Source organism: Paramormyrops kingsleyae, chromosome 21, assembly GCF_048594095.1.
Source record: "Paramormyrops kingsleyae isolate MSU_618 chromosome 21, PKINGS_0.4, whole genome shotgun sequence".
Lineage (NCBI taxonomy): Eukaryota > Metazoa > Chordata > Actinopteri > Osteoglossiformes > Mormyridae > Paramormyrops > Paramormyrops kingsleyae.
Genome location: NC_132817.1, coordinates 6,830,837 through 6,846,224, shown reverse-complemented (window position 1 = coordinate 6,846,224; position 15,388 = coordinate 6,830,837). Strand labels below are relative to the sequence as shown.

At 40.1% G+C, this 15,388-nt stretch overlaps 1 protein-coding gene and 1 long non-coding RNA gene across 2 annotated transcripts; both read left to right on the top strand.

Moving 5' to 3' along the window:
- Window positions 1–13: 13 nt before the first annotated feature.
- LOC111850474 (apolipoprotein D-like) lies at window positions 14–1,623 on the top strand. The gene is made up of 5 exons (XM_023824395.2): window positions 14–139; window positions 289–411; window positions 503–624; window positions 772–857; window positions 1,068–1,623. The coding sequence occupies exons 2-5, from the start codon at window positions 295–297 to the stop codon at window positions 1,307–1,309; spliced, it is 567 nt and encodes a 188-aa protein (XP_023680163.1). The 5' UTR covers window positions 14–139; window positions 289–294; the 3' UTR covers window positions 1,310–1,623.
- A 1,017-nt stretch (window positions 1,624–2,640) lies between these two features.
- On the top strand, window positions 2,641–7,137 carry LOC111850508 (uncharacterized). The gene is made up of 7 exons (XR_002839816.2): window positions 2,641–2,907; window positions 3,790–3,887; window positions 4,070–4,103; window positions 4,367–4,702; window positions 5,070–5,339; window positions 5,622–5,723; window positions 5,843–7,137. It is a non-coding gene; the product is annotated as an uncharacterized lncRNA (long non-coding RNA).
- The last annotated feature ends 8,251 nt before the right edge of the window (window positions 7,138–15,388 follow it).

Below are 15,388 nucleotides of genomic sequence, written 5' to 3'. Positions count from 1 at the left end.
AGGTGGCCCGACAATGGCTCTCATTCATTCGTCTTGGTGACCCTAACCTTAAAAACCAGTGGCTCTCATAAAACCGTCTACAAGTCGTTGGAAACACGCAGCAGGCATCTTTCCCAGAACGCGAGGCGCTCACGATCCGGTACCGCATTTTCAAGCCAGTGTTGTGGTTCTGTGTTGCAGTCTAATCGCGGCTATAGCGGCAGATCGCTTTACAAAATTCTGTTGTTCTGTAACATGCTGTCCGGTTGCTCACGTGCTTTGACGACACCTCTTTCTGGATGCTTTTAGGTGGAAATGAAAGCGCGTTTTGCCCTCGTCCTCCCATTGCTTTTGACTATGATCAGCGCCCAGATAGCTCACTGGGGGGGCTGCCCGGATCCACCAGTTCAGCCGAAGTTCAACCTGCAAAAGGTACAGTTCCAGCTTGTCAGGGCTCAACATCTGATTAGTTGTGCAAATGTTGTTATGTTCTTCTTTATTGCGTGTCTATTTTATTTCACAGTATCTTGGGAAGTGGTACGAAATCGCTAAACTGCCGGCGCAGTTTGAAAAAGGACAGTGCATCGAGGCGAATTATTCAATAAGAGACGATGGGAGTATAAAAGTATTTAACTCGGAAATACTGTGAGTTGTCGATACACTAACGATCTGTTTCTACCGATCCGCGCCGTGTTAGATCCGTACAGACATTCAGACTCCAATAAATACAATTCAGTACATGTATTTAGGTGTCTTTGTACTACTGATTCTGAGCTAGTATTTCTGTCCCAGAAAGGGAGAATTCAGAACGATCGAAGGGACAGCGGTGGTTCAGGACCTCAAGGAGCCGGCTAAGATGGGAATCACCTTCTCTTACTGTAAGTGTAAGCCTGTGCTTAGGTGCCATTTTTCGTTAGGCTATGTATATTTTGTATTCGATCTGTTTTGATCTAACACAACACAACAATAATGGATGACTAGCCTACATAAAATCAGTAGTTTCTTAAAGAAGCAATAAATTCATTTTATGCTTGGATAAATTTGCCTCAGATGACATCCTGTCCATTTCTCATTCTTCTGTGGTGCAGTAATACCTTATACCCCGTACTGGGTGTTGTCTACGGACTACGAGCAGTCGGCGGTAGTCTACTCCTGCACTGACATCGTGAGCCTCTTCCACGTGGACTTCGCCTGGATCCTCGGTCGCACGCGCTCGTTGCCGGCGGACACCGTCCTGAGAGCCAAAGACCTTTTCACCAACAATAACATCGACGTCAGCAAGATGATCTTAACCCATCAGCAGGGCTGTGACGTGGATTCTAGACTGTGAATTAAGATACATTTGCCAAAGATCATTACCTTACTGATTAATGTGTTTTGTCTTTTTAATTGTTTAATGATTTTACTGGACTTCATCACATGATCTGGTTATTCAGATGCCAAATCTAGATGATTTTTATTGGGGGGAGGGGGGGGGGGGGGGGCTGGCATCCTAAGAGGACAAGCAAAGGTTGTCACCCACCTCTTTCTGCTTTATGCGCAAAATAAAACAGATCATATTTAAGTTCACATATAAGATATACACAATATTTAGATATAATATCTTGTTCATCACGTGTTTATTAAAAGTCATAATGAAATGTACTCCTCGACTTTCTTCTGATCTTTGGCTTAAAACAAACCAGACATTCATGACCATTTAGTTTTATTTTTTCATTACAATCCGCCGAGGACATAGCTAGAAATTCGTTCTAAGGAAATATGGTCTGAGCCCGACCATACAACTTGCCTAATAACTGTAGCACTGGTGCACTAACACGGCATAAAAATGCCCAAATGTGAATTCACAGATGATTTACAGAGAGGATTCCCCTGTTTTTGGTTAGAAAGACAGAAGCGATTGTTAGCACCCATGTCTGTCGAGTCATTGAAGGGCCCTCTGCGTACACCACACAATACCCAGCAGATGTCTAGCAAAGAATATCACGCCTATTTTATAAGCAATCAATGATTGTTGGGAAAGATTCGATATTCAGGGACATCAGGAGGACTGAAAAGTGACTATATTGAAATTGTGGACATTTTTAAACCTATTTTATTTTATTCTATGGCAATGAAAATAAACAATGTGATTTAAAAGGTTTAGTAAAAGTTTAATCTCATTTTTAAACTATTTATTTTATTTATAAAGAACACGAAATCGTTATATTGAAGGACTGGGCTGTATAGGATATTGAGGTACTTGTTATTAGTTTTGTTATGTATTAAAGTTAATTAATATAGTTTTTGGGGCATTTGTCAGCTTTTAGCACACACATTGCTACTGTGCCATTCGAACATAAGAACATAAGAAATGTACAAACGAGAGGAGGCCATTCGGCCCATCGAGCTCGTTTGGGGAGAACTTAACTAATAGCTCAGAGTTGTTAAAATCTTATCTAGCTCTGATTTAAAGGAACCCAGGGTTTTATCTTCCGCTACACTAGCAGGAAGACTATTCCATACTCTAACTACATGCTGTGTAAAGAAGTGCTTCCTCAAATTTATTTTAAAATGTTCTCCCCCAGGCACAGACGCACCACTGTAACGCCCCCCCCCGCCCCCTTGTGCTCTCCTTTGAAAACCAAAAAATGATCGACCTCATTTTGTACTAACCCTCACGGGAACCAAACAAGGTTTAATGTCTCCGGAACATAAACGAGAGACAGGCCGGTTACATGTGGTTTTAATTCCCGCCTTATACAGTGCAAAAGTGTTGCGTCATTAATAGAACGGGAGGTTTTTCATTCTTCTTTTAAAACTCAGGTAGGCTATATATGATTAGTAGTGTAGGCAGCATTCTGACGAATGATAGGCCTACCAACACACAAAATTTCAAGAGCATTCAGAAATCCAGCGCAAACGATCTGTGAGCTGTTCAAAGTGAAGGTTAGTATTTTTAACCAAAAGATGACATTTGCACTACCAAATTTGGTATCGTTTAATAAATTTAAGGATTTTTAGGTTCTGGATGCCATTATTTCATTACCGTAGTTGCCTAACATTGTGAGAATGGTATTGGAAGGATATTTGAATGTGCCTCGTCCTAAATTTAAAACCGATAAAAATTCGTTATTGTAAAATTGTTAAGCATATTAAAAATAAATGTTGACTGATTCCATCAAGTACTTTGGTGGGAACTCTGTGCCAGGCTAGCAAGCTATTTGTATATAATTTATAGCAGTGGAACTCTGAAATTAGACTTTGGAAAACCATAATTAACCGGCTACATTAAGCCTAACACTTAAATACTAAGCATATTCAAAATAAATGTTGACTGATTTCATGAAGTACTTCGGTGGGAGCTCTGGGTGCATCTAACAAACACTAAGTAGCCTATGTAGTTTATTGCGGTGGGACTATGAAATTAAACACTGGAAAACAAGTACAAAAGGTAATGTTAACGCACAAGGAAACGTTCGTTTCAAATGGCGCTTTATGAGCAAGACGCACGTCGTTAGCATCATAACCCGCTTTGCAAACTTGCATCTCCAAACTTGCTCTTCCAGCATTTTAAATATTAACATTGCACAGTGCAAATATAAATACATCAGGAGTGTACCTGAATATAAATAGAAAGTATTACATGTAAAGTTCCTGTCCTGCTCATTTTGGTCCTTCGCTGAAAAAAAAAAAGTTTTACGCTGTATATATAGAGTACAAATAACGTGGGCGTAAAGACGAAAATTAATGGCATGTGACTGACATGTCAATATTAACAGGAGTACTGAGTTGGATTAATTAAAAATGAATTGTGTATTCCTCATGCAGTTTTCATAGCAATACAATTCAAAACGACAATTTCACGAACTGCTGTCTTTGGACTGATAAGTGTAAATTAGAGGAAACCCGCGACTCACGGAGCCAAGGTGAGAAAAACAGCGCCGCCGACTGAGCCTGACTGACCGTCACTTAGACAAAAATATTAGCACTGATATGTGGAAATTATCCATTATGTACTTTAATGAGTATTTTGCTTATGACGTTTAGGCATATTCATGCAATCATATAGTTGACATTGTTCTTTACCGTATCCTTTTGTCCACGAAAGATGAGAACTGAAAATCCACGTCTTCTACTAATAGGTAATTAATCGTACTTTTACATTAAATTGTTTTTTTATTGTTTGTTTATCATTTGAAAACAATAACATATAATGTGTAGTTTACTTTAAACATTGAATTATCTTCTCATTTAGGTCTATGTTACATATATTAGTTGGTGAAATAAAAAAAACTACAAAAAAAAACGTGAATATTATTGGATTGGGGGTTAAGGTAAGATCACATTAATCTGTGCACAGACCTTCAGACTCAGGGTGTGAGTAACTGACCTGTCTGTCCTGCAGTGTATCTGTGCTGGGGGAGCCAGGGACAGCCGACAGAATCTGCTCCTTCCGTCACTAACGTTACAGTGGGAGGGAGCTTCCAGTTTCCCTTCATACCGGATGGGAACCAAAGCTACAGGGCAGAGTTGAAATTTAACTCCACTGTGCTGATTGCTACATGGATCTTTCAGTCACCCCCATTTATAAATGTAAACTACGAAGGAAAAGTGAAGATTCTGGAAAACCTGATACAGCTGGATAACGTTCAGCTTTCAGATTCAGGTTTTTATGATGTGAATATAGATTACCTTTCACAATCAACAAGTCAACCAATAAGGTTTATCCTTCAGGTTTATGGTGAGTGTGCACAGTACAAAGGGTGATACGAGTCATGATCATAATGCAAGCAGCAATAGACCTATAGATTATTGTTGGATTCTTTTGCAAACATATTTAGCTTCACTTATTTCTTATAAATCAGTGCGAAATGCAAACACATCTAAGCTGTAATGTTGTTATCATTGTGATGCATTTTTCTTTCCTTCAGTTTTGATTCCTTTCATGGCTGGTACACCTCAAAAATTTCCAGTTCATTCAATCTTTCTAAAGTGTGATATGATATTACTACACCTTGGTCAAATGCTATATTGTAACACAAGTTTTTCCTCCTTTAATAATGGGCGTAAATAATAGCCTTTGTCTGTATTGTTTTCTCTCACTACAGAGCCAGTGTCTAAACCCAACATCACTGCTGAGTGTCTGGGCAGCAGTGTCACTCTGACCTGCACTAGTAGTCAGGGGACCAATGTGGAGTACAGCTGGGAAACTGCGCCCCCTTGTGGAGAGAGCTGCTTAGTGCATCTTGGTCCTGTTGTACAGATACCCTTCTCTGATACACGAGACTCCATATATTATAAATGTACGGCTTGGAATGAGGTCAGCAATGAGACCAGTAACCCTTTGGAGCCGAATTTATGCCCCACACAGCAACCAGGTAAGGTCTAAACAAATGTTTCAGCGTGTGTATTTATTTAATAGTGGACAGTGAAAGACAATCCTTAAGAAGTGGAAAATGGCATATCTTATTCACTTAAGTTTGTACCAAACAGCAAGTATAAATATTTATGGTTGACATGAAAATGGGAGACAATATGAGAATGCAAAATGTAATTAAATGTAGAATAATATAAAGATAAATATTAAAATTTGGATTAATGTGTTAACTGTGAATGTTACAGTTTCAGTAAGGTCACATTTCATACTGTTTTTATAATAGCAGGTTTTAATTGGATTATAGCCCTATGGATGGTAATACCAGCATTATATCTCACTGGAGCTGTGATCTACATAAAGCGGAGCAGAAAAGGATCAAATATAGGTAAAAATAGATGTATATATGCTCATTAGGCACAAACGCTAATAAATTCTTATTTAATCTTATTCTGCAGGCTTATTAAAAATTCACCTGAAACTTATCACTTGTGCGATAATCCCCAGCAGATACACCAGAGGATGGACATCTGTCACCGTCCCCTACAACAGAACCTGTGTACATACAAGAGATGCGAGTTTCCTCATGTGCAGTTTACAGCCACTTTGTCTCTGGAGGCGACTGAATTCACTCCAGTACAAAAACGGTGACATATTTCAGCTGGGCACACATACAAACCAGGGCTAAAAAAGTGGAATCAGATAATCTTAACACATCTATAAAGGTTTTTATGGCCTAAATATAGAGTATTACTATATATAATATATATTTACAGTCATGTAAACACACTATAGATCTACAGTGACACACTATAGATATACAGCAATAAAGCTGCAGTTTTGTCACTGTTGTGCTGCACTTAAAAATAAAAACGACCTTTCTGAGAAAAGGTGGTTTAAGATCTCAAGAGAACGAACTGTGGGCTGAGCTGTATGTTTCAGTGCTTTGAACTGCTGTGAATTTACACCCTATAGACAAAGACAAAGCTGCTGCAATGTGTTAAGCTGCACAGTTAGATGGTCAATGTGGCCAATGCTGCAGGAGAGCTTGCACCGCCCACGTGGAAACCTCCGGAAAGAGGGTCTCAGGCACGTCGTGCAAACCAGGCACGGCTGCAGGTGGTAAAGGCAACAGTTCTTTGGTGAATATAAGAAGTTGAGATCAAAAGCCTCTTTATACTGCGTTACATGAAAATATTTGCAGGTTGTAATTTTGTGATTATTTGGAATGTTTGAGTTGTATTCGAATCTCCCCTGGGGTCAAAAAATGATCTTAACCTAATGTTTTAGAAAGTTAGAGATCGGTTTTGCATCGTCTGCTGTCCTGAAGTGTGTTTCTGTATCACATTTAACATGCATATGTTGTATGTATTTGTATTTATTCTCTATAATGTAGAATTTATATCCTGTCACTTTTTTTTGTCCTCTTTTGTCACTTGCTGTAGTAGCTGTACGAACAGAACTGTCCCCTGGCATTGATCATGTGACAAAAAAGATTCTATTCTATTCTATTCTATTTCATTTTTGAATGTCTACTTGTTTAAAAGGCATGGGTTACAAAAATTGTTCACTGCACCATTCCTTTGACCTTTAACCTAAAACCTCCTTGGTGCAAGATGCATTAAAATTTGGAAAATAATAAATGAAAATGAAGAGGAAATAAAACAGAATTATAATCACATTGGGGACAGTGTGGCTCAGTGGGTTAAACATCTGTGTTCAGATGGCCGCCGGTTCGAGCCCGACTACTGCAGAATGGTCACGTCTGTAGCCCCTTGAGGGAGGCCCTTAACCCCCAGCTCTGTGGGCGCTGCTGTAGGTGACTGCCCTTCACTGACAAGCTCAGTCGCACCTACAAATCTGTCTGTGTCATGAAGATCATCAATAAAATGTCATAAAAAAAAGTTGCTGCTGTATTTGCAAGCAACGTCCTACAGTGCATTGTGATGTGTGAAGACCACATGAAATGCGGCGCAGTCATACGCATCACGAGCCACATACAGAGCTCACACGCATATTATGTGTGTGTGTATATATATGGTGGCGTGTAGGAGTACAAACGTATGCAGTGGAGCTTTTATGAGAATCAGCTCGCAGTGGCTGCCGTTTAACAGACGACAAATGAAAATTAAACAAAATAGTGTGAGAGTTGCCGAAATCACGTGTCGTGATTCACAGGTGACTGCAGGAGCTGTCAGAGGGTATTTTCTTTTAAAGTGCCCCCCCCCCCTGGTGAAATCAGCTGCTTAGTCCATCTTGGTCCTGTTGTGGATAGTGCAAGACAGGCCTTAAGACGTGGAGAATAAAATTTCATTTATTTAAGTCCGATTCCAGAGTGTTTTGCATTATGAATATTTGACTGATGGACAAAAAAAAAAAACAGAAATATTTAAAGTCAAGACAACCTGTGAAACTGGCATCAAAATTCTTTGTGATGAAAATGGAATCCATAGAATATGTATGACTTTTATAAGTAATAATAATAATAATAATAATAATAAAAACTAAACTGCCACATAGAACTTTAAGAAAAATGCAGGTTCTCTCTTTTTTTTCTCGGGAGGTAATAAACATAAAATGGGTGATTGAAAATGTCTAAAGCATAGTGTTGCTTGAAAAGTGCAACAGTGTCATCCCACAAGTGAAGGAACCTGATTCACACATAAGAACTCAAAGAGTAAGAAAACATGTCAAACGTTTTCTTCAAAGAAATATGAGCTCTGAGTGTTACAGTCAGAAGGTCTTAGTCACATTCATACCCATTTTATTATCACAGGTCATAGATGGACTGTAACCCTGTGTGCAGTAATATCAGTAGTACTTTTACTGGAGCTGTGATCAGATGGAGGAAGAGAAGCACCAGACAACAAAATATGGGTAATTATTACATAGAACTAAAACAGAACAAATCGATCATTTATTTTACCAGTCATTTACTTTAATATACCTTATTTATAAGTTTACTAAGAATGTTTGGTTTGTGTAAATGTTCTCTGCAGGTCCAGCTGAGCCAGTTAGAGATGAAGGTCTCTTAGCATCTCCTGCAATAGAACTCATTTCAAAATAATTTCTTTAATGTGTTCAATATGTCTTTATTTCCATCCAATCACCATCTATAATGTTACCTGAAATTTGTTCATTGGGAATATATATATGAGCACGTTGCATCCGTGCACTTGCACCTCACAGCTGCATGCAGACAACTGCCACCTGAGATGCAGCCAATAAAGTCCGCAGGTCTTAAATATGTGTCAAATGTTCTCACATTTCCCTGCTCAGTGGGTAGTTTTGAAAACATTATCACAGATGAAGTGGAAAGTTATGTGGTCGTGCATTTGATGCTTTTTGTGGGGTCAAGGTCGTGACAGTGGTTCTGTAGACCTGCTTTCCACATATGAGCTTCAAGCTACAGAAAATACCACAACCATCTACGCATGATCTTCTCCTTAGAGGCAACAATCACCAACATGAATAAAAAGCCATAAGAGTGTAAGTTAGCATGATTTCCGTTCCCTTTGTGCAGACCTGAAACCTGCATGCTGTAATAGCACTGGGCCCCAATGACCTGAGTACAGTTTGGGTTACAGCAGGTCTCCACTTTATCTAACATTGTCTTTACCCTGTTGATGAAAGCGCATAAAGAACCTCATTGAACTGGCTATTGTTACATTCATAGATTTTGTAATGGTTTTGTGATTATTGGGCAACTGAGACAAACTGCAGTCTTGCTATATAAATATTCAGATTATTGAAGAAACTTTAAAAAATGACCTTGAATGCAAAATTATCTTCTTTACAGGAAACTACAGTAATGTACTCACCGATGTCATACTTTTCTTGTTATTGAAGTAAACCACAAACCCAATGAGCTGGTAATACAGGTGAAGGTTCAGTCAGTGCACTGAGGTATGAATGTTCTCCTGCCAGGAAATGCATTTAAGTTAACATGAAATGAAGCCTAATCATATTCTTTGCCAACTTAGAGATCCCGACCAGACGCAATTTTAGGTCCCATTAAAGAGGATATATGGTCACCCTAACGAAATAATCATAGTGTATTTTTAACACTGAACCTAGAGGCATGGTATCACATTCACAGCCTTCACTAATGGGTTGATAAGCCATGAGGTAGTTTGCTGGTACAACAGCAGCTACCACAGGTAAAGCCTCCAATGAGGCCTTTCACAGGCAAACCTGACTCACTGAAACTTAGTGCATTAAGATCCATATTATCTAACTTTACCTTAGTGACAAAATGGCTTTGCACAATGATGGTGACTCATCACTTCTGTGGGAATACAAGGGAAAAAACAACATGATTCTGAGTGCCGTATATATGGAGATTATTAGACTGTTTAGTATCAGACATGGAAACCTCAGAATACAGTTGTTTTAAAGCCTTTGTTTGGTCCTGACCATTGTATACATATTAATAAAAGAGTGCAGAGTGTATTGGAAAAATAAAACAAAATGAAGAGGTCATAATATTAAGTTCAAGATCAGAAGAATAGCAACAGAATACATTTTACTGTGTCCTTTAATAAACACAATGAACAAGACATCCTATCCATGATTATTGTGTAATTTAAGAAAATTTGATTTTTATGTTGCTCACTAAGTATAAAGAAGTCGATGACTGCTTTAATTTCTCCCCTTGGGAGGCCCCGCCCATTTACTGTACCCCCCCCCGTCCCCATGCCCCTCCCCTGATAATAATCTGGATTTGCCACTACCTGTAGTCAAATGATCAACTGGTCAAGTCCAGTGATGTCAGTAAACAGTCAGCTGGCTATTCATCTGCCAATGTATCCGGTATGGTAACTATCTAAACCCATCAGAAGTGCTGTGACAACCACAAGCAGAATCCACATCACAGCCCTGCTGACGGGTTAAGATCATCTTATGATCGTCGATGATATTGTTGGTGAAATGGTCTTTGTCTAATGGACAAGCATCTGCATGCAAGCCTCACATCACCAAGCACAATGCCAAGCTTTGTATGGAGTGGTGTAAAGCACCATTACTGCACTCTGGAACAGTGGAAAGGTGTTCTGTGGAGTGACAAATCACGCTTCTCTGTCTGGCAGTCTGATGGACAAGTTTGGGTTTGACTGCATTGTGCCAACTGTAAAGTTTGGCGGAGGAGGGATAAATGGTGTTGTTTTTCAAGGGTTGGGCTAGACCCTTTAGTTCCAGTGAAGGGAACTCTTAGTGCCTCTGTACAAAGACATTTTGGACAAATTCTATGCTTCCAACTTTGGGGGAAAAGTTTGGGGAAGGCCCTTTTCTGATCCAGCATGACTGTGCCCCAGCGCACAAAGAAAGGTTCATAAAGACATGGTTGGGTAAGTTTGGTGTAGAAGAACTTGACTGTTCTGCACAAAGTCCTGACCTCAGCCCTACCGAACACCTTTGTGATGAACCAGTATGGAGATTGCGAGCCACAAATGCTCTCCTAGATGAATGGGCAAAAATTCCCACAGACACACTCCAAAATCTTGTGGAAAACCTTCCCAGAAGAGTGGCAGCTGTTATAGCTGCAAAGGTTTGACCAACTCCCTGTTGATGCCTATGGATTTTGAATGGGATGTCATAAAGGTTCCTGTAGGTATAATGGCCACGTATCTCAATTTTTTTGTCCATATAATCATATAATGTAGTTACTCATTATTTTATTAACGTCATGGTTTTAGATCACGCAGTGAGCATCCGATAATGCCACTTAAACAGAGCTGGTCAAAGCTGATGTGGGGCCCTATAGGCAAGTTTCACTGCCGGTGCCCCCCCCCCCCCCCACAGACTTCACCCCCCAACTTCAATACCATATACCACATTAAATATATACACACATCAGTACTGTAGTGTTCAAATTTCAACACAAACATAATAGAAAGCTTATTAAGTTTATTAGTAAGTGATTTACTGCCAAACCGACTGAGACAAATGAAGAAAATGACCCAAAATAAACGTACTTTATCAGAACTAGAGAACGTTTAAAATCCCAGGGGGAATTAATTACCACAAAAGTCCTAAACATGACAAAAAAGAAGCACATGCTTGTATATGTATACAAACCAGGCATATTGCAGCTAACAGAATGATTTTTAAACAGAGTAATTGCATATGGTGGAGTTACCTGTCCTACTGCCTTCTGGTGGTGAGAGAACTGAGTCTCTGAGCTGAATGAACTCCACTGTGTCAGAGGTGATGTTTAATAGGGTGACCAGATAATCCATGTCAGGGAGGACACTCTGAGCTAGGACAGGAATTGTAAATTACCATTTCAATTAAAAGGACCCGAATTTCACTTGAGCACTGAGCTCTTGCTTTGTGCTGATTGGTCAGTCTCCTATAATCATGCATGTGTCACTAATGCTAATGTGAAACAGCTGGATGAGTCTTTCAGTCAACGAAACAAACCAGTCAAAGCACAAGAAGAGCTGAACTATTTAGCCGAGCACAGGAGCCTTTCAATTTGAAAGTAGTTTGTAAAACCCGAAGTAGCTCAAAGTGTCCTCCCTGACATGGATTATCTGGTCACCCTATGTTTAAACTGGGCCCAAAATGACAGACAGAACCAGAGCGATTTCATTTCATTACCCCCCAAATCGGTTCCACACAGACAGGTTTCTATTAGATTTACTTTACCAAAGAGCAGCTTAATATATGCTTCCTACTTGCGGAATGTAGAACTTACCATTAGCACACTGTCATTGCTTCGACGCCACAAATATACGACCCGCCTTCTCGCTCGCCTTTAATTGGCCTATTATGAGCACATCTTCCCCGCGACCATTGGTCAAACATCTTCTCGATCGTTACCCTCAACGCGCCGAGCGATCGCAAGAGACAGAGATACGACTTGCACGATAGCGTTAGCGCTGGTGCACCAATATGGCGTTAAATTAGTGCCAAAAGTCGCGCGCGTATGTGCTCGCGAGCAGAAAACCCATCCTCTCTACGCGCTCGCGTATGCATAGCACTCGCTCGCTCGCTCGATCGGCGTTAAATTAGTGCCAAAAGTCGAACCACGCGCGCGTGTGCGCTCGCGAGCTGAAGACCCCTCCTCTATACCCGCTCGCTGTCCCATTTTGTTTTATAGCTATTAATATGGCGTTAAATTAGTGCCAAAACTCGCCCGCATAAAAATCACGCGCGCGTATGCGCTTGCGAGCAGAAAACCCATGCTCTCTACGCGCATACGCGCGTGTGGTTTTTATGCGCGCGAGTTTTGGCACTAATTTAACGCCATACTCGTAAAAGTCAGGAGCGATTGTCAGCGTCGTGATCTCACCACCCTCTGTTCGCAGAGCTCTGAAAGCTCTGCAGGACATACCTTACTTAGGTAGGCCTATGTGAAGAAAAATTTCAAACTCAACCAAATTAAATGCCAATGGTACCATTGGAAAGAGCTTGAATAAACAAAGACAATGACACCAAAATCACTCAGATATCTTAACAAATAAGGAAATTATTGGCAAAAGATGTTCGCTAATTAGCCCTATTTTTTAAAATGGAATGAGTGTAGAAAACTGTGACCAAATACCTAACTTTTTATATAAAAACGCTTGTAGTTTCCTTCATAATCAAGATATCTCAATGAAACTTTCAGGGAAGGTGTATCTCTTTATATTCTTCAATGTGAAAGAATAATATATATTCCAATTATGTCCTTAGTCTGAAATAAAATTGATACAAGGTGAAGACTGGAATGGTGTATCAACAGGCGCCGCTGTTGGTTTAGGTCACGTGACCATGTGAATATCTCTTATCTTCTGCTTAATTAAATGCGACTCAGTGGATATAATCATCTTTTTCACATCTTAAGATATTTCCCTAATATCATGGCATATTGATGCAACAAATCACTGATTAACATACAGCAGATTTCTGGATTTTTGGCCCGTGACGATCCTGTATGCTGCCGGTCCGGGTCAGTAAACTTTTTTTCTGATCCATAGAAAGCTATGAAACTGCAGGATTAGAAAGATGAAATGATAAACAATATGTCAATTTAGCTTTCAAAAGCGTCACTTAATCCTTTGAAGTGGTTTTTGTATGTTGAAATCGAGTGTATTTTTCAACGTTTCCGGAAAAGGTCTAAATGTACACAGAATTGAAAAATTCAAAACGGAGGACGAAGAGGGGTTCCCCATCTATGTTATCAGTGGGAATACCGCGGAATTCCGCAATGCGATAGAATAAGAATGCGTATTTTCCGGGGTATACCCAGCGCTCAGATGACCCGATGGTGGAACAGGAATCTGGAACAAAAAAGGCGGCCATGTTGGTCGCGCTCTTCACATACCTACCAGTGAGTGAAGGCTTACTGCGATCCAAATGTAGAGAGAATTTTTCCACTGATGCAAAGCCAGTGAGCAAAGGAAAGGAATCACATGTCTGTTCATATAAAGTACAGGTATTTTATGGGACCTACTGAAATAAAGGTAGCTGATTATGAGAAAGACCTTGGTGTGTATGTTGATGCTTCCATGTCTCATTCTCGCCAGTGCGGGGAAGCAATAAAAAAGGCCAATAGGATGTTGGGGTATATCTCCAGGTGTGTGGAGTTTAAGTCAAGGGAGGTAATGCTAAGATTATACAATTCCTTGGTGAGACCTCACCTAGAATATTGTGTGCAGGTTTGGTCACCATATGTTAAAAAGGACATTGCGGCCTTAGAAAAGGTGCAGCGTAGGGCCACAAGAATGATTCCTGGTGTTAGGGGAATGTCATACGAGGAAAGGTTAGTTGAGCTAAATCTGTTCAGCCTAAAGCAAAGGAGACTGAGGGGGGACATGATCCAGATCTATAAGATTCTAACAGGTTTGGATGCTGTTCAACCGAATAGTTACTTCAGCATTAGTTCAAATACAAGAACTCGTGGCCATAGGTGGAAATTAGCGGGAGAACATTTCAAACTGGATTTAAGGAAGCACTTCTTTACACAGCGTGTATAGTCAGAGTATGGAATAGTCTTCCTGATAACATAGTGCAAGCTGAATCCTTTGGTTCCTTTAAATCAGAGCTAGATAAGATTTTAACAACTCTGAGCTATTAAGTTCTCCCCAAGCGAGCTCGATGGGCCGAATGGCCTCCTCTCGTTTGTATAGTTCTTATGTTCTTATGTTCAGTCACTGAAGGGGACGCTGGTGAATCCTATGGGCGGTCACATAGGGCGCCAACTTCTGAGGGAGCGCCAACTTGCCAGTTAGTTTCACTTTTTCTCTAATGGGGGGCGCCGGCATTGATGCTCGCCTAGGGCGCCACATCGGTTTGGACCGGTCCTGACCACACAATATCAAACATATGTCTCGCAGAGACTCTCGTGCCTATTTCATTTTTAATCAATTACTGTTGGGAAAGATTCAATCTTCAGGGACATCGGAAAGACGTCAGGAAATCTAGTGAAACGGGGAGGAGACACGAAAGACTCGGACAAACGGGTGCTGACCCGGACCCTTTTCATGACAACGTTTTTTATTCTATGGCAATGAAAAGGAACAATGTGATTGAAAAAGTTTAGTAAAAGTTTAATCTCATTTTAAAAATTATTTATTTACTTTATTTATAAAGAACACGAAATCGTTATATTGAAGGACTGGGCTGTATAGGCTTTTGAGGCACTTATTTTTAATCTTGTTATGTATGAACCTTCATCAACATTGTTTTGGAGGCATTTGTCAGCTATCATACACATTGCTACCGCGCCGTTTGAACCCCCCCAGCCACAACCTCCCACTACCGTGGGCGTCCGTCCACCCCGTACCTTCCCGCCCCCCCAGTGTCCTCTTTTTTGAAAATCAAAATAAGCTCACAACAACTTTGCACAAACCTTCAAAGAATAGGCTTCCAGAAAATAAACTTACTATGACATCTTGCCTAAAACTGCTGCCCATGTTATGTGAGGTTTAAAGTCCCACCTTACGCGGTGCAGATGGGTTCATTCTTAAGAAAGGAACGTTTTTATATAAACATTGTAAAAACTTAAATATATGATCAGTAGTGGAAGAATAATGACCATTTGCACAAATCAAAAAGCGCATTCAGAAA

What these genes read in the sequence shown, in the direction of transcription:
- LOC111850474 (XM_023824395.2), top strand. Translation starts at nt 295, where the DNA reads ATGAAAGCGCGTTTTGCCCTCGTCCTCCCATTGCTTTTGACTATGATC. An exon ending in CGAAGTTCAACCTGCAAAAG is followed by an intron (nt 412 to 502) that starts GTACAGTTCCAG and finishes TTTATTTCACAG; the next exon opens with TATCTTGGGAAGTGGTACGA. An exon ending in GGGAATCACCTTCTCTTACT is followed by an intron (nt 858 to 1,067) that starts GTAAGTGTAAGC and finishes TCTGTGGTGCAG; the next exon opens with TAATACCTTATACCCCGTAC.